The sequence below is a fragment of the Pristiophorus japonicus genome, chromosome 21 (assembly GCF_044704955.1).
Source record: "Pristiophorus japonicus isolate sPriJap1 chromosome 21, sPriJap1.hap1, whole genome shotgun sequence".
NCBI classification, from domain to species: Eukaryota; Metazoa; Chordata; class Chondrichthyes; family Pristiophoridae; genus Pristiophorus; species Pristiophorus japonicus.
The window spans coordinates 80,799,294-80,821,933 of NC_091997.1; the positions used below are offsets into that span (position 1 = coordinate 80,799,294).

Consider the following 22,640-nt stretch of genomic DNA (forward strand, 5'->3'; position numbering starts at 1 on the left):
ACAGGCTGCGGCCTGCTGCTGCTCTCGCCCCCACCCCCGCCCGCCACCGTGATGTCATTGACGCTGAGTTCAGACAGGAGTCGGGCCTAGTGTATTTAAAATGAGGCCCAAGAGTTTGTTTATAATTCGTTCCCGGGATGAGGGCGTCGCTGGCAAGGCCAGTATTTATTGTCCGTCCTTAATTGCCCTCGAGAAGGTGGTGGTGAGCCGCCTTCAGTGAATACAACGGAGTGTCTCACTGGGCCATTTCAGAGCGCAGTTAAGAGTCAGCCACATTGCTGGGGGTCTGGAGTCACATATAGGCCCAGACCAGGTAAGGACGGGAGATTTCCTTCCCTAAAAAGGACATTAGTGAACCAGATCGGTTTTTACAACAATCCGGTAGTTTCATGGTCACCATTATAGATACCAGCTGTGTCAGCTGTGGCTCAGTGGGCGACACTCTCGCCTCGGAGTCAGAAGGTTGTGGGTTCAAGTCCCACTCCAGAGACTTGAGCACAAAAATCTAGGCTGACACTTCAGTGCAGTGCTGAGGGAGCGCTGCACTGTCGGAGGTGCCGTCTTTTGGATGAGATGCTAAACTGATCAGCTCTCTCAGGTGGATGTAAAAGATCCCATGGCACTATTTCGAAGAAGAGCAGGGGAGTTATCCCCAGTGTCCTGGACAATATTTATCCCTCAATCAACATCACAAAAACAGATGATCGGGTCATTATCACATTGCTGTTTGTGGGAGCTGGTGTGTGCAAATTGGCTGTCGCGTTCCCCACATTGCAACAGTGACTGCACTCCCCAGACACTGAAGGCAAAGCAGTGGCTTACAACTGGAAGTAGGCCAGCTGCCCAAAGGGGGTAGTCGGTGATGAAATATCTCACACATGATCTGATCTGCTTCAACAAGAGCCAAGCATGTTAGATGGTACAAATAGTTTGAACTCATCCAATACAACGCAAAAATGTGTCCTGTGACAGAGAGCAATAAACCAGGGCAGCAAATGGACACACGGTGAATAATAAATTCGAAACAAGCAACCCCCCCCCCCCCCCCACTGGCCCCGCCCCCATACAGAAACACTACGTTCCTCAATCAACTGATCTATGTTGGTGACTCTTTCCTCTCGGCAACGTGAGGAATTTGTGTGTTGGGATCTGGAATAATTTCACACCATGCAACCCCAGGTCAGTATAAAACAGTAGCAGCTGATTAACTCCCTCCCCTATATTCTCAGGTGGACATAAAAGATCCCACGGCACTATTTCGAAGAAGAGCAGGGGAGTTATCCCTGGTCAATACTTATCCCTCACTCGACATAACAAAAAAAACAGATTATCGGGTCATTATCACATTGCTGTGGGAGCTTGCTGTGCACAAATTGGCTGCCGTGTTTCCCACATTACAACAGTGACTACACTCCAAAAGTACTTAATTGGCTGTAAAGCACTTTGAGACGTCCAGTGGTCGTGAATGGCGCTATATAAATCCAAGTCTTCCTTTTTTCCTTGTTGGGATTCCAACACTATAGTTAACAAGCCACACGAATAATGATTTGGTCACAATACACAAGATGTATATACCAGCAATAAAGCCACCTTGGCACATGAAACCATGCAACATTCTCATCAGAAGAGCATGACTGAGTTCCTATATAATTACCTGTCACAATGCAAGTGAACTTGATGTCGCTCTCTTCAGATACAGAGTGGGATTTAAGTGTGGCTTCAAAGCCTGGCTGCGTCTCTTCAGTTATCTGAGCGATGATGGTGCAAAACGTTTGCCTGAAAGAAAAGATGACCAACAGTGTCAGCCGTGGCTCAGTGAGTAGCACTCTCTCGCCTCTGGGTCAGAAGGTTGTGGGTTCAAGTCCCATTCCAGAACTGACACTCACGTGGACGTAAAAGATCCCACGGCACTCTTTGGAAGAAGAGCAGGGGAATCCTGCTCAATATTTATCCCTCAATCAGCATCACTCAAACAGATTATCTGGTCATTATCACACTGCTGATTGTGGGAGCTTGCTGTGCGCAAATTGGCTGCCACGTTTCCCACATTACAACAGTGACTACACTCCAAAATTATTTCAGTTGCTGTAAAGCGCTTTGTGACATCACGAAACAGTGAAAGGCGCTATATAAATCCAAGTCATTCTTTCTTTTTAATAGTGCTCAAAATGTTCTTCACAAATATCGGGGTACAGATTCCACCAAGTCCGATCCCAAGTTGCGCATTTTAAGCAGCATGCAGAAACAGCGAACGGTAACCAATTTTAACCCCGTGTACGCAGTGGAATCCAATAGAGAATTCATCACAAACTAGAATGGGCTATTTTGCCATCCCGGTTTTTAAATTGGCCTCCATAATCAATCCGTGCTACAGTGAGTTTTAAATTTAGCCATAAAAATGCTTGTGTCAGTAAATATTAATTGCAAGAATCCTACACTTCTCACCATTGACAGGTTCAAGAATGGACGGATGCAGATCACAAACGATGGCTAGCCAGATGCAAGTTATAAGTTTCAATCTAATTGAGAGGTATAAGCAATTTTCACATTGGAAAAATATGAATGGGTGCATATATTGAAGGGCTGTAATTTAATTGAGGTAATTGGGCAATTAGTGTACAGAATAATGGATAGGTGGGAGTGAGCTACAGGCTGTGATCTTGATGAGTTAAGGTGGCGTCTGTATAGAGTAATGGACATAACGGAGTGCGCTACAAAACCCTAATCCAATCATAAACAAAGCTCAACCAATAGCAACTAGAAATTACAGTTGGAGGTAATAAAATGGTCCACGTGTTTGTGTGACATTCTTCTGTCTGCTATTTTAAGAGACATTACCCCATTCATTTCAAATGGAGTTAACACCTCCACTGAAACACTGAAGCAGAGGAATGTCACGGAGACATCGGCCGCGAACAGCGTTGATGGCGCACCTGTTGTGGGTCCAAATGGCGGGGAGGGCGCGCGAGCACACACTCCCTGCCCGCCATATTGGTAAAGGCTGAAGTAGAGGCGATAGGGCCCGTTTCTGCATGAATGGTTGGCCCCTTTGCATGGGCAATTGGCTGGGGGGGGGGGGGGGGGCCTAATGCCTGGTTCAGGACCCCTTCTCGAAATTGAGCTGCCCTAATCGCTGCCTGCACCACGTTCAGGATAAATATGTCCACATGCGGCCTAGCCAGGCCGGCACCAAAAAGGTAGGTTTTTTTTACAAACAATACTGACCTGAATGGTAGGACACCGAGAAGTGTAGAGGAACAGAAGGACCTGGGAGTGCAGGTCCACAGATCCCTGAAGGTAGCAGGCCAGGTAGATAAGGTGATTGAGAAGGCATACGGAATACTTGTATTCTATGCCTCGGCTAATAAAGGCAAGAGCAGGGTGGTTATGCTTGAACTGTGTAAAACACTGGTTAGGCCACAGCTAGGGTACTGCGTACAGTTCTGGTCACCGCATTACAAGAAGGGCATGATTGCACTGGAGAGGGTACAGAGGAGATTTACGAGGATGTTGCCGGGAGTGGAGAATCTTAGCTACCGAGGACAGATTGGATAGGTTGGATTTGGTTTTTTTGGAACAGAGGAGGCTGAGGGGAGACCTCATTGAGGTGTATAAAATTATGAGGGGCCTAGATAAAATGGATAGAAAGGATCTTGTTCCCTTAGCAGAGGGGTCCACAACCAGGGAGCATAAATTTAAAGTATTTGGTAGACGGTTTAGAGAGGAGATGAGGAGAAATTTCTTCATCTAGAGAATGGTGGGGGGGCCCAGAACTCACTGCCTGAAAGGGTGGTAGAGGCAGAAACCCTCACCACATTTAAAAAGTACTTAGATGTGCACTTGAAGTGCTGTAACCTACAGGGCTACGGACCAAGAGCTGGAAAGTGGCATTAGGCTGGTTTGCTCTTTGTCGGCCGGCATGGACACGATGGGCCGAATGGCCTCCTTCCGTGCTGTAAATTTCTATGATTCTATTCTATGAATGTGGAGCCAGATGTCAGACATTGCTGTTCCCGGATCCACAGCAGTCCCCCGAAGACCACTGCCAGCCCCTATACTCGCCTCCCCTCCTCCCCCCAGTGGCCCGAAATCTAAACCCGCTTCGGTGCCGAGCCACCTGGGGTCGCAGAGGTTATTAACAACAACTTGTATTTATATAGCGCCTTTAACGTAGTAAAACATCCCAAGGCGCTTCACAGGAGACAAAACATTTGACGCCAAGCCACATAAGAAGAAATTAGCGCAGGTGACCAAAAACTTAGTCAAAGAGATCGGTTTTAAGGAGCATCTTGAATTGGAAAGAGAGATAGAGAGGCGGAGAGGTTTAGGCAGGGAGTTCCAGAGCTTGGGGCCCAGGCAACAGAAGGCACAGCCACCGATGGTTGAGCGATTATAATCAGGGATGCTCAAGAGGGCAGACATCTTGGGGGTAGCTTGTGGGGCTGGAGGAGATTACAGAGATAGGGAGGGGTGAGGCCATGGAGGGATCTGAAGACAAGGATGAGAATTTTGAAATCGAGGCGCTGCTTAACCGGGAGCCAATGTAGGTCAGCGAGCACGGGGGGGGGCGGGGGGGTGATGGGTGAGTTAGGACACGGGCAGCCAAGGTTTGGATCAGCTCTAGATTACATAGGGTAGAATGTGGGAGGCCAGGCAGGAGTATATTGGAATAGTCAAGTCTAGAGGTAACAATGGGATGAGGGTTTCAGCAGCGGATGAGCTGAGACAAGGGCGGAGATGGGCGATGTTACTGAGGTGGAAACAGGCGGCCTTCGTTCTGCTGCGGATATGTATTCAGAAGCTCATTTCAGGCTCAAATAGGGCACCAAGGAGAGTCTAAAAGGAGGAACGTGGGGTGCCAAAGGCTTTAGGGAGAACAATTCAGGGCTTCGGCCCAAGTGACTGAAGGCACGGCTTCCAAATGTACACCAAAGACAGTGAGCGCTCCACCGTCTCGCGACCCCTTCACTGGCTCTACGCTTCGATTGCTTGTCCGACAGCAATTGGACGGGTCGCAATTTCCTGCAGTTAAACATCAAGGAGATCGAAGCCATCATCTTTGGCCCCTGCCACAAACTCTCGCCACTGACTCCATTCCCCGCTCTGGCCATTATCTCAGGCTGGGCCATACACCATTCGCAGTTTAAGCATTCTATTCGCCCCGGAGCTGAGCTTCCGACCCCACTGCAAAGACCCTCCTACTTCCACCTCGGCCCATCTGCAGTTGGAGCCCTCGTCCATGCCTTTCTCACCTTCACACTCAACTATCCAATTCCTCCAGCCTTTCAGCTGTGGCTCAGTGAGTCAGAAGGTTGTGGGTTCAAGTCCCACTCCAGGGACTTGAGCATGAAAATCTAGGCTGACGCTCCAGTGCAGTGCTGAGGGAGTGCTGCACTGTCGGAGGTGCCGTCGTTTGGATGAGACGTTAAACCGAGGCCCCGTCTGCTCTCTCAGGTGGACGTAAAAGATCCCAGGGCACTATTTCGAAGAAGAGCAGGGGAGTTATCCCCAGTGTCCTGGCCAATATTTATCCCTCAATCAACATAACAAAACAGATTATCTGATCATTATCACATTGCTGTTTGTGGGAGCTTGCTGTGCGCAAATTGGCTGCCGCGTTTCCCACATTACAACAGTGACTACACTCTAAAAGTACTTCATTGGCTGTAAAGCGCTTTGAGACGTCCGGTGGTTGTGAAAGGTGCTATATAAATGCAAGTCTCTCTTGTTTCTTTACCCAGGAGACAATGCGTTGGTACTTGTTTATGTGCATTGTTTCAAAGGATAGACTCCCTAATATATCAATAGTGCATCATTAAACGTGATTGGGTTCTTCTCCAGTTAAGACTTAATCAACATTTTTTTTTCCCCTGAGAAATGTTGGCACGAGTAGAACTTTAATTTGTGCCCGAAAAGTTTCCTTTTATTTTCTCCCCTTTCCTTTCCAGAGGTCATGACTCCTGCTGAGCTACTCCATAGATGCCGGCAACCCTGAGGGGCGTGCCTCATGCCTGAATGCCCTCCAGCTATTTGACCAAGGCAGCATCACAGCCAAACCCGGTTCAGTCCTCATCTGATCTGCGCTGGAGTAAAACACCTCCAGTGACGTCAAACCCTTCATTCCCCCTCAGCACACACCCCGCCATCCCCCCTCTCCCTCGTTCCAGGGCTTGGAGTCAACAGCAGTGACTCTATTGTGTCTCCTGCTGAGGTCAGTTCCCTCAGCAACAAACCAGTGACCAAAGTGGGGGGTGGTTTCCTGGTCTACAGGGTTCAATGCCACACCACGCAGCTCAGTTACCCAGCAAGGTAACTACAGGGTACCTCTCAATGACACAAGTCTACACAGCAGTGTGTCACTGAGATAACACGGAGGTCCAGCGCAAGCATTCTGTGTCTGAACACCTCGTCGCCAAGAGCGTGCAGAAACCAAGTGCAGGCAGCAGAAAGAGCGTGCAGCAAACCTGTCCCACCCATCCAGTCCCTCAACGACTATCTGTCTATTTGTGACAGAGACTATGGCTCTTGTATTGGACTGTTCAGCCACCTAAGGACTCATTTTAAGAGTGGAAGCAAGTCTTCCTCGATCCCGAGAGACTGCCTATGATGACGATGATGGTGTCTGACAAATCACTTCTCTAATCTCCGCTCGCTGTGGATGTATTTTGGGAATTGTATTCTGAAGAGACTGAGGGCTAGAAGTTCGGTTGGTTAGCACCGCACCACCCGTTAAGCCCCTCCCACCCGAGCGCCACACTGTCAGCGCCTGCCGCGAACTTCAGTGAAGGTTTAGCGGCGGCGCTGACAGTTTGTGTTGCGCTCGCTAGCCCCGCCCACTGGATGATGTCACCGAGCGTGCAATGCCCCCGTAGCCCCGCGTTTGCAAAATTGACTCTCTTGTCTGCAGTAGCGCCTGGCGTCGAGACCGGTGGGGGAAAGCAGTCGGTCCGGCAACGATCCCGGGGCGATGTCATCCACAGCGCATTACTGCAGTGACTACACTTCAAAAGTACTTAATTGGCTGTAAAGCTCTTTGGGACGTGCAGTGGTCATGAAAATGCAAGTTTTTCTTTCTTTAAGGAAATGATTTGTATGATAGATGACAAAGATGGGCCGAATGGCCTTCATCCATAACCTCCTCAGGATTTAGCGCGTATTGACAGCACATTACTTTCAGGGGACACAGACCATTGGTGGCACCGATGATGGAAATGGTCCACAGAGGAAACAAGTAGAAAAAAAGGGTCAAAAAACAAACTTAAAGGCACTTTGTCTAAATGCACGTAGCATTTGTAACAAAATAGATGAGTTGACGGCACAAATTGAGACAAATGGGTATGATCTGATAGCCATTACAGAGACGTGGTTGCAAGGTGACCAGGACTGGGAATTAAATATTCAGGGTATTTGACAATCCGGAAGGACAGACAGAAAGGAAAAGGAGGTGGGATAGCTCTATTGATAAAGGATCAAATCACTGCATTAGTGAGAAACAATATTGGCTCAAATGATAAGGGTGTTAAAACAGTTTGGGTGGAGATAAGGAACAAGAAGGGGAAAAAGTCGCTGGTGGCCGTAGTCTATCGACCCCCGAACAGTAGCAGCTCTGTTGGTCGGAGCATAAACCAGGAAATAGTGTGGGAACAGCAATAATCATGGGTGATTTTAACCTTCATATTGATTGGACAAATCAAATTGGTCAGGGTAGCCTTGAGGAGGAGTTCATAGAGTGCATAAGGGACGGGTTCCTTGAGCAGTCTAACAGAACCAACCAGGGGGCAGGCTATCTTAGATCTGGTCCTGTGTAATGAAACAGGACTAATAAACAATCTCCTAGTAAAGGATCCCCTTGGAATGAGTGATCATAGCATGATTGAATTTCAAATTCAGATAGAGGGTGAGAAAGTTGGATCGCTAACCAGCGTACTAAGCTTAAATAAAGGAGACTACGAAGGTATGAGGGCAGAGTTGGGTAAAGTGAACTGGGAAAATAGATTAAAGTGTAGGACGGTTGATGAACAGTGATATACATTTAAGGAGATATTTCACAACTCTCAAGAAAAATATATTCCAGTGAGGAGGAAAGGGTGTAAGAGAAAAGATAGCCATCCGTGACTAACTAAATAAATAAAGGACAGTATCCAATTAAAAACAAGGGCATACAAAGTGGCCAAAACTAGTGGGAGGACAGAAGACTGGGAAGTTTTTAAAAGCCAGCAAAGAACGACTATAAAAAATGATTAAGAAAGGGAAGATAGACTATGAAAGTAAACTACCACAAAATATAAAAACAGATAGCAAGAGTTTCTATCGGTATATAAAAAGGAAAAGGGTGGCTAAAGTAAATGTTGGACCCTTAGAGGACGTGACCGGGGAATTAGTAATGGGGAACATAGAGATGGCAGACACTCTGAACAAATATTTTGTATCAGTCTTTACGGTAGAGGACACCAACAATATTCCAACAGTGGATAGTCAAGGGGCTATAGGGGGGGAGGAACTTAACGCAATCACAATCACTAAGGAGGTGGTACTCAGTAAGGTAATGGGACTAAAGGCAGATAAATTCCCTGGACCTGATGGTTTGCATCCTAGGATCTTAAGAGAAGTAGCGGCAGGGATTGTGGATGCATTGGTTGTAATTTACCAAAATTCGCTGGATTCTGGGGGGGGTCCCAGCAGATTGGAAAACTGCAAATGTAACGCCCCTATTTAAAAAAGGAGGCAGACAAAAAGCAGGAAACTATAGACCAGTTAGCCTAACATCTGTGGTTGGGAAAATGTTGGAGTCTATTATTAAAGAAGCAGTAGCAGGACATTTGGAAAAGCAAAATTCGGTCAGGCAGAGTCAGCATGGATTTATGAAGGGGAAGTCATGTTTGACAAATTTGCTGGAGTTCTTTGAGGATGTAACGAACAGGGTGGATAAAGGGGAACCAGTGGATGCGGTGTATTTGGACTTCCAGAAGGCATTTGACAAGGTGCCACATAAAAGGTTACTGCACAAGATAAAAGTTCACTGCATACTATCCTTTTGTGTTTCATGCACAAGTACCCCCAGGTCCCTCTGTACTGCGGCACTTTGCAATATTTCTCTATTTAAATAATAACTTGCTCTTTGATTTTTTTTTCTGCCAAAGTGCATGACCTCACACTTTCCAACATTATAACTCCATCTGCCAAATTCTTGCCCACTCACTTAGCCTGTCTATGTCCTCCTGCAGCCCCTTTATATCCTCCTCACACATTGCCCTTCCTCCCATTTTTGTATCGTCAGCAAACGTTACTCTCAGTCCCTTCTTCCAAGTCGTTAATTGTAAATAGTTGAGGTCCCAGCATTGATCCCTGCTGCACCCCACTCGTTACTGATTGCCAACCAGAGAATGAACCATTTATCCTGCCTCTCTGTTTGTCAGCCATTTATGCTGTCGATTTTCAGGCAGTGTATACAATGGGCTGCAGATCTGATATCACCCGACTTACACCGGTTAAAATTGCCCACGGTATGTTAGAGGATGCCCTATTTTATAAAGGCAGGTGCATTACATCGAACTTACAGCACAGAAACAGGCCATTCGGCTCACTGGTCAATGTCGTTGTTTATGCCCCACACGAGCCGCCTCCCACACTATTTCATCTCACCCCCATCAGCATAGCCTTCTATTCTTCTCTTCCTCATGTACTCATCGAGCTCCCCTGCTCCCCCTTAAAAGGCACCTGCGCTATTCACCCCCATTACTCCATGTGGTAGCGAGTTCCACATTTTACAATGTAATGTGCAGTGTATTATTCTGCTGCTGAGGCGGAGCTCGGTTTATTATGGCCTGTCCCTTTAAGTCAGCGTGGCGGAAATTAATATAAAGGGGAATATTAACCGAGGTCGATCCACGGAAGTCTGCGTTGGCGGGTGCTTGTAAATTCCCAGCTCCGGGTCAGAAGAAACCTGCGGATTTCGCTCCTCTAATCCTGCCCCCTTGGGCATCCCTGATTATAATCGCTCAACCATTGGTGGCCGTGCCTTCTGTTGCCTGAGCCCCAAGCTCTGGAACTCTCTCCCTAAACCTCTCCGCCTCGTTTTCCTCCTTCAAGACGCTCCTTAAAACCTACCTCTTTGACCAAGCTTTTGGTCACCTGTGCCAATTTCTACTTATGCGGCTCAGTGTCAAATTTTTGTCTCAAAACTCCTGTGAAGCGCCTTGGGACATTTTATTATGTTAAAGCCGCTATATAAACACAAGTTGTTCATTTGACACGAGAAATGCGGCAACTAAAGTGCGATTGGTATAATCAATCAATCTCAGGGCCCTGCCCCTGATAAGTCAGATGACACACTGCATTATAAGGACAGGAGTGCTCAATGCATTACTCCGCTATTCGAAATAAAGTCACGGAAATAGATGCACTAATAAAATGACAGAAACTTGGCTTCAGTGCAGAAGAGCTAATTATTCCCGGCTACAATATTTCCTGGAAAGATGGGGAAGAAATTAAAGGGGCAATTGCCAACCCCTGCAGAGGTTTAGCTGATGGTGGAACCCAGTCAGGGTCAATCTAGGTTTAGTTAAGAAATAGTGAGGGAGCACCGAATAGTGGGAAAGACATCAAGGATGAGAATGGGAAGGCGTTTTGGGGGGGGGGGGTTGCAGTCGTAACTCCCTCCCTAACAGCACTGTGGGAGCACCTTCAACACACGGACTGCAGCGGTTCAAGAAGGAGGCTCACCACCACCTTCTCAAAAAGCAAAAAGACTTGCATTTTATATAGCGCCTTTCGTGACCACCGGATGTCACAAAGCGCTTTACAGCCAATGTAGTCACTGTTATAATGTGGGAAACGAGGCAGCCAACTTGTGCACAGCAAGCTCCCACAAACTTTCACGTCCACCTGAGAGCGCAGACGGGGCCTCGGTTTAACGTCTCATCTGAAAGACGGCACCTCCGACAGTGCAGCTGAGTATCAGCCTAGATTTATGTGCTCAAGTCCCTGGTGTGGGACTTGAACCCACAACCGTCTGACTCAAAGGCGAGAGTGCTGCCCACTGAGCCACAGCTGACACTGGGAATGGGCAATAAATGCTGGCTTTGCCAGCGACGCCCACATCCCAGGAACAAATTTTTTTAAAGTAAGAGGATTGCAGTTCGGGTGGTGTGGGGGGGGCGGGGGGGGGGGGGAGTTTCGGTAAGCTATAATGAGACAAACTTTTGTGGTCAAAACAGGGAGCATTCTTGGAATGCCTGTCAGAGTGTTTCCCTGGTTACAGTATTAAATGTCTAAGAGCGGCTGTGCTGGACTTGGTAACAGAGCAGGGTATATGATCCGAAGGTTGAGGAATGTGGGAAATAGTGAGTATAACTTAACCAGGGTCACACTGAAAATAGGTAAAGAAAAAGATAAAGCTGTTAAGAGTGAAAATGAGCTCATTTCAGCAGGCTGAAACTGGTCAAGATTAACTGGTTGGTAGACTGACAGATCAAACATTGAACGAGCAGGAGTAAATGAGTTACATCAAAGGCAGGGGTTCCATGGACAGAGAGCTAGGTCAGAAAAGGCATTTGACAAACATGGAGTATAACACAGAAGAAAACTATGAAAGGAAGAGTAAAGAGTGATTAGAGAAGCGAGGAGCAAAAATATGAACTAAGACTCAACATGAAGAGAGCTGTGGAGGCTGGGTCACTGAATATATTTAAAGTGGAGATAGATTTTTGAACGATAAGGGAGTCGAGGGTTATGGGGAGCAGGGAGGGAAGTGGAGTTGAGGCCAGGATCAGATCAACCATGATCGTATTGAATGGCGGAGCAGGCTCGAGGGGCCAAGTGGCCGACTCCTGCTCCTATTTCTTATGCAAGAGAAATAGCAACATCTTTTATATTTGCCCGGAGAAAGGTTAGAATGGGGAACTCGTTGCCACAGGGAGTAGTTGAGGCGAAGAGAGTTGATGCGTTTAAGGGGAAGCTGGATAAAGACACGAGAGATAAAGGAATAGAAGGATATGCTGACAGGGTGAGATGAAGCAGGGTGGGAGGAGGCTCGAGTGGAGCATAGAGCTGGTGGATTGAATGGTCTGCTTCTGTGCTGTAAATTCTGGTGGAACCACGTGGAAACAAAGGAGGCCATTTTGAATTTCACATTGGTTTTGATGGTAGGACTGCGGGACTGAGGGGGTGAAAGTGTCACTTTTACAGATAAATATTCAACAGGAAAGTATTTTTTAAAAAGTTGCATCACTGTGCGAGAAAGTTGAAAGTTGAAAGGAAGCAGCCACCAAACTACAGGCTAGGTAGTCCTAATCCAACTGTGTGAAAACTTCCAAAGGACGACGGTAGTGAACACCTGGAAAGGTATCGGCCTCATCAGAGACAACAACAACTTGCATCTATATAGCACCTTTAACGTAGTGAAACATCCGAAGGAGCTTCACAGCAGCATTAGGAAATTTAAAAAACTGACACCGAGTCGCCTAAGTAGAAATTAGCGCAGGTGACCGAAAGCTTGGTCAAAGAGGTAGATTTTAAGGAGCGTCTTGAAGGAGGAAAGAGAGGTAGAGAGGTGGCGAGGTTTAAAGAGGGAGTTCCAGAGCTTGGGGTCCAGGCAACAGAAGGCACGGCCACCGATGGTTGAGCGATTATAATCAGGGATGCTCAAGGGCAGAATTAGAGGAGCGCAGACATCTCGGGGGTGGGGGGGGTCGGCATGGGGTTGTATTAATTGATATTTTGAGGAAATAGATGAAATTGAAGTATATATAAATGGATTTTCAAAGAAATTTGATGAGATGCCATGTAGAGAATTGGTAAAGAATTAAAACATGCCGTATTAAAGGGAATGTAGTCACACAGATAGGAGACACGAAGCCAAGTGTAAGAACATTAGGCCATTCGGCCCCATTCAATAAGATCATGGCTGATATTCTACCTCAACTCCACTTTCCTGCACTGTCCCCGTATCCCTTAATATTCAAAAATCCATCGATCTCCATCTTGAATATACTCAAAGATTGAGCCTCCACAGCCCTCTGGGGTCGAGAATTCCAAAAATTCACAACCCATCTGAGTGAAGAAGTTTCTCAGTCCTAATTGGCCGACCCCTTATCCCGAGAGTGCAGAGTTCAATGGGTGTTTCTCTGATTGGTGGGAGGTGACTGCTGGTGTGTCCCAGCGACCTCTTTTCTTTTCTGTTTATATAAATGGTTTGGGTTTCGACACGAGGAATGATATTGAAGTTTTGCAGATGATATCAAGTTAGGGGGCATGCTAAAATGTGAGGAAAGATGCCAGAGATGGCATGGAACGACAAACAGCTTAGCGAAGCGAGCAAGGAAATGGCAGTGAAATGTGTTGCGAAGGAAAAATACCCTAAATGCTAACACTCAGGAGGAACCGAGTAATATTGGTGGTAAATACATCATCTTTAAAGACAAGAGTAAAAAAGACCGTAAAGGGGCAAATGAGATTCTGGGAGACATTAATATAAAGGCAAAGAAATTATGTTGAATTTGCACAAGACAATGGTTTGGATGCAGTTGAAATATTGCATGGATCATAAGAACATACGAATTAGGAGCAAGAGTCGGCCATTCGGCCCCTCGAGCCTGCTCCACCATTCAATGAGATCATGGCTGATCTTCTACCTCAACTCCACTTTCCTGCACTGTCCCCATTTCTCTTCATTCCCTTAATATTCAAAAATCTAGCGATCTCCGTCTTGAATATACTCACTGAGCCTCCACAGCCCTCTGGGTACAGAATTTCAGAGATTCACCACCCTCTGAGTGAAGAAGTTTCTCCTCATCTCAGTCTTAAATGGCCGACCCCTTATTCTGAGACTGTGAACCCTGGTTCTAGACTTCCCCAACCAAAGGAAACATCCTCCCTGCATCTACCCTGTCAAGCCCTGGACACCACATTATAGGAAAGGTATTAGAGGATTGGAAATGCTACAGCAAAGAAAGACTCCTGGATGGGAATGGTGTAGTTATAACAAACTTGAAAAATTGGGGCTTTCTTCACTGACAGCTTAAAGGGGATTCAATAGTGATTTTCAATTGATGAAAAATTGAGAGAGAGGATAAATAGTGGGAAAATATTTCCACTAGTTGGTGACGGTAACAAGGGGGAAGAGAGTCAGGATTATCACTTGAAGAATGGAAAGGGAAGTTCAAAGAAATATTTCCACATAGTCGCTGGGTCAGAATCCTGGAACTCCCTCCCTAACAGCACTGTGGGAGCACCTTCACCACACGGACTGCAGCGGTTCACCACCACTTTCTCAAGGGGCAATTAGGGATGGGCAATAAATGCCGGCCTTGCCAGCCACGCCCACATCCCGTGAACGAGTAAAAAAAAAACAAAGAACACGAAATGCTCTGCCACAAGTGACTTTTGATGAATTGTGATTACTTAAAAGGAAACTGTGTAAGCAGTTAAAAGAATGTGGGGAAAGGACGGGGGGGTGGGGGGGGGCGGAGAAATAGGATCGGAGCAGATAGTTCCAGTTGAAGAGTTAGCACAGATACAATGGGCTGAGTGGTCCCCTTCTATACGGTCGGCTGGATTTTCGCTCTTTTGCCACCACCTGTTTGCGCCCCGGAGGGTCAGCAATGGCGACGGAAGGCATTTCCGGGCGGGCGGGACATTTGGTGCCAGGTTTGTGGGGACGTGGAGCAGTATCGCCCGGGAGAGGCGAGCCGGTGTGTTACTGCCCCTGGTTGTGATACCGGCTCGAAATTTAAAACTCGCCCGATCCACAGCGCCCCCTATTGGGACCGCCTGGGAAAGCGGGCAGTCCGAGCTGTAGTGGCCGCAGTGAGGGAAGGCATGTCGACGTGAGGCAAGTGTGGTTGCTTTTTATTTTTTTAATCATGTGAATGTGGCGTCAGGAAAGTATTGGGAATGTTTTTGCTGGGTGTTTTTCAGATTTCCCCCCCTCCCCCACCCCAATGAGCCTCTCCAAGGCCGGCTGTTTAGCTCGGGATTTTCAATTGCTCAGCCGGCCGAGAGCCCAGCGAGAGGTATGCAACGCCTCCCTTAGCGCTCCGCCCCAAACTCCAGGCCCAACTGGTGAATTTTGCGGCTGGAGACGCAAACCATTTCCTGGCGCAGAATTTACCGCCCCGCCCGGGTTAACACTGCAACAGAATTTCCACCCCCTGTAACTTTAATGAATCTGTGGAGGTAGCGTTGTGTCTATTTAAGACCACAAAGTCTAATTATTGTTAAGTAAACCCCTGCTCAGACCAATCAATGTTTAACTGTTGTTTGATCAGGAAACGTTGCAGTTTGCTAATAAGTGGGATTTGATTTACTGACAGTATAACTGATTGAAGCACACATAAAGGATGCTGGGAACCTACCTCCATCACACTCCATGGCACTCCCAACTGACAAGAAATGAAAGCGTTCAGAAACAAATAAGTTAATGTTATATATGAAAAAGCTACATTTATATATTATTGTATGTACAAAAAAGCTCAGCAAAACTCTCATTGGCTGGCCATATTTTGCCAAGAGCAGAAGGAGATCGCTGGTATAATGGGCTGCAGCTTGCGCTTGGCTACCATAGGCCACATCCCACATCCTTCTACACATCAGATGTCAGCTTAACCCTACAGCCGAGCCAGGGTGTCCCTGGAGATGGAGCACGCGGCCTTCCGCAAGAGGTGGGCAGCGGAGGGACTGGAGTGCATCATCACCCCCGGCAACCAAATTTTAATTTGATTTAAGATTACCATCGAAAGTTTAATTTGTTCTATGTGTTGGTTTTAGTGCCCCCCCTTGAAGTCAGGAGGCACTTGATTTGCAGCAACTTAAAATAGTTGTCAGCTTAACCCTGGGATCACAACTGGGAGGAAGTTTAGTTCGGCCTCGGCTGGAGTATTGGGTCACATTCTTGGGCACCACACTATAGGAAGGACGTCAAGGCCTTGGAAAGTGTGCAGAGGAGATTTACTAGAACGATACAGGTTGAACCTCCCTTATCCGGAACCCTCGGGACCTGGCCCGTTCTGGATAAGGGAGTTTTCCGGACGAGGGTTGGTCACGTTAAATTGGATGGAACAGGTACTGAGCAAGGGGATATCGGGGCTGGCTGGCTTGGGGCTGGGAGTGCAGCAGAGAGATCATGGGAGGGGTGGGGGAGGGGACGGTGGATCGCGGGGTCAGGCCGGCGATTGCGGGAGTCAGCAGCAAGGAAGGACTTCAATTGGCTCATGTCGGAGTGGCCGGGAATGGTTCTGGACGAGGGGTGGGTTCCGGATAAAGGAGGTTCAACCAGTACCATGGATGCAGGACTTCAGTTATGTGAGATTGTTCTGCTTATAGCGGAGAATGTTAAGGGGAGATTTAATAGAGGTGTTCAGAATTATGAAGAGTACATGGGGAGAAACTGTTTCCACTGGCAGGAGGGTCAGTAACCAGAGGAAACAGATTTAAGATAACTGGCAAAACGTTTTGGATATTAAGGGAACTTTTGGACATTAAGGGAATCAAGGGATAGAGGGAGAGTGCAGGAAAGTGGAGTTGAGGTAGATCATCAGCCATGGACTCAGTGAATGGCGAAGCAGGCTTGAGGGGCCTTATGACCTACTCCTATTTCTTATGTTCTTATGTAAAAGAATCAGGATGGGAGACGGGGAAACATTTGTTACGCAGAGAGTGGTTACAAACAGGATTGCGCTGCCTGAAAGGGCGGTGGAAGCAGATTCAACAGTAACTTTCAAAAGGGAGTTGGATAAATACTTGAAAAGAAAAAATGTTATAGGGCTATGGGGAAAGAGCGGGGGGGAGTGGTATCTCATTGGGCCACTCTTTCAAAGAGCCGGCACAGGCACGATGGGCCGAATCGCCCGATTCTGTGCTGTAAGGTACTATGGGGGAATTTTAACCCTGCATTATGGGCGAGAGGGGCAGGAGGAACATAAGAACATAAGAAATAGGAGCAGGAGTAGACCGTTTGGCCCTTCGAGCCTGCTCCACCATTCAATAAGATCGTGGCTGATCTGATCCTAGACTCAACTCCACTTTTCTGCCTGTTCCCCATAACCCTTTACTCCCCTATCGCTCAAAAATCTGTCTATCTCCACCTTAAATATATTCAATAACCCAGCCTCCACAGCTCTCTGAGAATTCCAAAGATTCACAAACCTCAGAAGAAATTCCTCCTCATTTCCGTCTTAAATGGGCGGCCCCTTATTCTGAAACTATGCCCCCTAGTCCTAGATTCCCCCACGAGGGGAAACATCCTCTCTGCATCTACCCTGTCAAGCCCCCTCAGAATCTTATATGTTTCAATACGATCACGGTTAAATTATTAAAAGTAGGAAATCCGATCCCATCCCACCACAAGCACGCCTACTTCTGGTTTAACCAGGGCGCGTTGCAAATCGGCCGAATAACCTGCTCGAGAATTATAATATGTTAATGAGGCGGCATGCCTCAGATTTTGGCAGCCGTTTGGAAACTCAGCCGCGAAGGAAGGTGAGAATTGCTAGATCCAGCAGGTCAATGCCTCTCCAGTACTGCGTGTGGGCCATGGAGGAGCAACGCGATCACAAGCCCTCCCGCAATCACCACAAGCTCCCAACTCCCGAGATCACCACCACCCACCCCCCTTGATCACCACAAGCCCCTCCCTCCCCGATCACAAGCCCCACGTCCCCCCCGCGATCACCACAAGCCCCACGCCCCCACCCCGCGATCACAGGCCCCACGCCCCCCCCCGCGATCACAAGCCCCACGCCCCCCCCCCGCGATCACCACAAGCCCCACGCCCCCCCCCCGGCGATCGCCACAAGCCCCACGCCCCCCCCGCGATCGCCACAAGCCCCACGCCCCCCCCCCCGCGATCGCCACAAGCACCCCCCGCGATCGCCACAAGCCCCACGCCCCAGCGATCACAAGCCCCACCCCCCGCGATCATCACAAGCCCCACCCCCCGCGATCATCACAAGCCCCACCCCCCGCGATCACCACAAGCCCCACCCCCCCCGCGATCACCACAAGCCCCACCCCCCCCGCGATCACCACAAGCCCCACCCCCCCCGCGATCACCACAAGCCCCACCCCCCCCGCGATCACCACAAGCCCCACCCCCCCCCGCGATCACCACAAGCCCCACCCCCCCCGCGATCACCACAAGCCCCACCCCCCCCGCGATCACAAGCCCCACCCCCCCCGCGATCACCACAAGCCCCACCCCCCCCGCGATCACCACAAGCCCCACCACCCCCGCGATCACCACAAGCCCCACCCCCCCCGCGATCACCACAAGCCCCACCCCCCCGCGATCACCACAAGCCCCACCCCCCCGCGATCACCACAAGCCCCACCCCCCCCCGCGATCACCACAAGCCCCACCCCCCCCGCGATCACCACAAGCCCCACCCCCCCCCGCGATCACCACAAGCCCCACCCCCCCGCGATCACCACAAGCCCCACCCCCCCGCGATCACCAAAAGCCCCACCCCCCCGCGATCACCACAAGCCCCACCCCCCCGCGATCACCACAAGCCCCACCCCCCCCGCGATCACCACAAGCCCCACCCCCCCGCGATCACCACAAGCCCCACCCCCCCGCGATCACCACAAGCCCCACCCCCCCGCGATCACCACAAGCCCCACCCCCCCGCGATCACCACAAGCCCCACCCCCCCGCGATCACCACAAGCCCCACCCCTCCCGCGATCACCACAAGCCCCACCCCCCCGCGATCACCACAAGACACCCGCGATCACCCTCCCACAATCACCACAAGCCCCCCCCCCCCTGCGATCACCACACACACCCCCACTAGACACTATGTCTCCCTCCCTGCCTCCTCTCCGGTCCCCAACTGCGGCATTAAACACCTGGCTTTCCCGCGCGCCAGCCTCTCCGGCTGCAGGGCGGGAAACTGAGTCCAATAATTCAAACGAGGTCCTAAATTCAGGGGGACCTCCGTCTTTCCTGAATTTCAGGGTCTCCTGGCCGCTGACGGCAGCCCCCATTCGCTCAAATACCCTCGCCCCAATATATGCAAACGACCCTGATATCTGCTGTAAGTCCTTTTTTTATTTATTCGTTCCTGGGATGTGGGCGTCGCTGGTAAGACCAGCATTTATTGCCCATCCCCAACTGCTTCCGAGAAGGTGGTGGTGAGCCGCCGCCTTGAACCGCTGCAGTCCGTGTGGTGAAGGTGCTCCCACAGTGCTGTTAGGGAGGGAGTTCCAGGATTTTGACTGAGCGAGTGTAGGAATTGGGACCTATTTTCAACTTAGGATGGTGTGTGACTTGGAGGGGAACGTGGAGGTGATGGTGTTCCCCTGTGCCCTCTCAGTGGTAGAGGTCGTGGGTTTGGGAGGTGCTGCCGAAGAAGCCTTGGCGAGTTGCTGCAGTGTATCTTGTAGATGGGGCACACTGCAGCCACGGTGTGCCGGTGGTGGAGGGAGTGAATGTTAAAGGTGGTGGATGGGGGGGGCCGATCAAGCGGGCTGCTTTGTCCTGGATGGTGTCCAGCTTCTTGAGTGTTGTTGGAGCTGCACTCATCCAGGCAAGGGGAGTTTATTCCATCACACTCCTGAACTCCCTGGGATTCAGGCTGACATTGGATTGATGTGGCATTGTAAGAGTAGTGGAATATGGGACTCTCTCAAAGCTGTTGAGTTTGGGGGGGGGGGGCAGACAATCGAAAATATCAAAACTGAGATTGATACATCTTTGATGGACAAGGGGATTAAGGGTTAGGGAACTAAAGTGGGTAGATTGAGTCGAGATATAGATCAGTCTTGATCTGATTGCATGGCAGAACAGGCTTGAGGGGCTGCATGGCTTGCTCCTGTTCCTATGTTATGTTCCCGTAGTGTCAGCTGTGGCTCAGTGGGCAGCACACTCGCCTCGGAGTCAGAAGGTTGTGGGTTCATAATCCCACTCCAGGGACTTGAGCACATAAATCCAGGCTGACGCTCCCAGTGCAGTACTGAGGGAGTGCTGCACTGTCAGAGGTGCCGTCTTTCAGATGAGACATTAAACCGAGGCTCCGTCTGCTCTCCCAGATGGATGTAAAAGATCCCATGGCCACTATTTCAAAGAAGAGCAGGGAAGTTATCATCAGTGTCCTGGCCAATATTTATCACTCAATCAATATAACAAAAACAGATTATCTGGTCATTATCACATTGCTGTTTGTGGGAGCTTGCTGTACACAAATTGGCTGCCCTGTTACCCACATTACAACAGTGACTGCATTCCAAAATTACTTCACCGACTCCATTCCTCTCCCCAATTTTTGTCTGAGGCTCAACCTTGGTGTCATATTTGACCCTGAAATTAGCTTTCGATCACATATCCGCAGCATAACTAAGGCCGCCTATTCGCAACTCCGCCCCTGCCTCAGCTCATCCGCTGCTGAAGTCTTCATCAACGCCTCGGTTACCTCTAGACTTGACTATTCCAACACTTCTGGCTGGCCTCCTACATTCTACCCGACGTAAACTAGAGGTGGTCCAAAACTCGGCAGCTCATGCCCTAACTCGCGCACAGAGTCCCGCTCACCCATCACCCCCTGTGCTCGCTGACCTACATTGGCTGCCGGTTAAGCAACACTTCGATTTCAAAATTCTCATCCTTGTTTTCAAATCCCTCCATGGCCTCGCCCCTCCCTATCTCTGTAATCTCCTCCAGCCCCACAACCCCCCCCCCCCCCCCCCCCCGAGATATCTGCGCTCCTCTAATTCTGCCCTCTTGAGCATCCCTGATTATAATCGCCCCAACCATCGGTGGCCGTGCCTTCTGTTGCCTAGGCCCCAAGCTCTGGAACTCCCTGCCTAAACCTCTCCGCCTCTCTTTCCTCCTTTAAGACGCTCCTTAAAACCTACCTCTTTGACCAAGCTTTTGGTCACCTGCGCTAGTTTCTACTTCTGCGGCGTCACATTTTTATAGCGCATAACACTCCTGTGAAGCGCCTTGGGACGTTTCACTGTGTTAAAGGCGCTATATAAGTACAAGTTGTTGTTGTAAAGCGCTTTGAGACGTCCGGTGGTCGTGAAAGGCGCTACATAAATGCAAGTCTTTTCTGAAATTGACTGCTCACCTGTTCTCAGGCCTCACGTTGAGAAAGTAGCTGCGACTGGAGTCTCCCCGGGCGGGTGGTTCGTCCTCCTGGTCATTATCAAGGGAGGAATAACGCCCGTTGATGGAATAAGACTTGACATCGCGCTTAGAACTCATTCTTTCCTCTCCGCCGTTGGAACTTGTGCAGACAGGATTTCCCCGCAAACGCTCGGCTCCTGACAGTGAAAGATTTCAGCTCCCCCTTCGGAATTTCAATCCAACGAAGCGTCCCGAATCAAACCAGATACAAAACCCTGTCGGTTTCATGTACAGCTGTTGGGAGGAAATTTCCACCGAAATTAAATTAGTTGCTACAACTCTCAAATGAGAAACATCCCATTTCAAAAATCGATTAACATAAATAGTAATTAATATATATATATATATATAAAAATTTAACACTGAAATTGTAGCCAATTTTCTCAAGTTCATTTTTTTTTAAAGATTTTTTAAATCAGTGCTTTTGCAATTACAAAAAACATTAAGAACATTTGCAAATTAAACAAAAAATAAGTAGCATTGGTGCAAAGCTATAACGGTGCTAATATTTGAGTTCAAAAATAGACCGGCGGCAGCTTCAGAGGGCTGTCTTGTGAGGCATTCGTTTTCCTTGAGAAATCAGACTTTACCTTGTCGCCAGGAGTGTGTTTGACAATGGATCTGTGGCTAAAAAGTCTCCAATGTGGATAATAATGGCTCTAATACAATGGAAGCTGGTCTGTGCTCACCATATCGCCTCCTCTGAGATTTGCCCGAGTGGCTGCAGCTGTCAATCACCACTCCCTCCCTGTCCCAGGACTATTTAAGGAACCCTTGCAGTCTGCAAATGGCGCTTTCAGAAAAGTCGACCATTTTTTGCATCCTCGCACAAAACAACAAACACACGGGTTCAACCACACACACAAAAAAAATAATAACAGTAGGTGCAATTAGTCAGGGGTGGCTGGAGAGGTTTTGCGCGTGTGTTGCTCTTCAGTTCCCCAAGTTGCGTTGGTGTTGTGCTGCTGTGGGTCGCATGTTGTGAGCGTCTGACTCACCAGCGCATGCCAGGCGAGTTTTGGCCAAGGGCTCAACAAACTCAGCCGGAGCCGTCAATCAAAGGCTGCAGGACAACCCTGCCATGGGCTAAAAGGAGATGATGCAGCCCACCACCCCCTGTGTTTTAAATGGAATAGTGCGTATGGGTTAACGCCGTTGCACTGCACTCACCTCCGAGTCCCGAACGTTGCGGGTTGCACGTGGATTGTCCGGGGGTCCCCAGGAATTGCCAACAGCAACTTGCATTTATATGGCGCCTTTAACGTAGTGAAACGTCCCAAGGTGCTTCACGGGATCGTTATAAGGCGGCTGCTTTGCTGCTCCCCAGTTGGATTGTTTTAGGTTCAGAAACGCCAGGCGCTTACGATCTATTAGCTCTTGGATCTCCTGGTTCTTCAAACCACTCCTGGTTGAGTGACCCAGCGTCTCTTCGCAGGCACTGGTTATGGTGGCCTGGAGGGCAGACCAAGCGCTGTGGGCACTCTGCGTCTCTGGGTCATCAAGGGTCGCCAGGTTAG

General features: G+C 49.1%; 1 protein-coding gene across 3 annotated transcripts in view; it reads right to left on the reverse strand.

The window, feature by feature from the left end:
* alpk3a (alpha-kinase 3a) overlaps window positions 1-22,077 on the reverse strand; it is a 212,603-nt gene extending 190,526 nt beyond the window's left edge. For 2 of the 3 annotated variants that reach the window (XM_070865104.1, XM_070865102.1), the window contains exons 1-3: window positions 21,714-22,077; window positions 21,065-21,357; window positions 1,655-1,776 (exon numbers count right to left, since the gene is read on the reverse strand). In XM_070865104.1, coding sequence (XP_070721205.1) covers window positions 1,655-1,776; window positions 21,065-21,201 — 259 coding nt within the window. In that variant the 5' untranslated portion in view covers window positions 21,202-21,357; window positions 21,714-22,077. The remainder of the gene's footprint in view (window positions 1-1,654; window positions 1,777-21,064; window positions 21,358-21,713) is intronic. The other variant, XM_070865103.1, reaches the window with a different exon arrangement.
* Window positions 22,078-22,640: the final 563 nt, after the last annotated feature.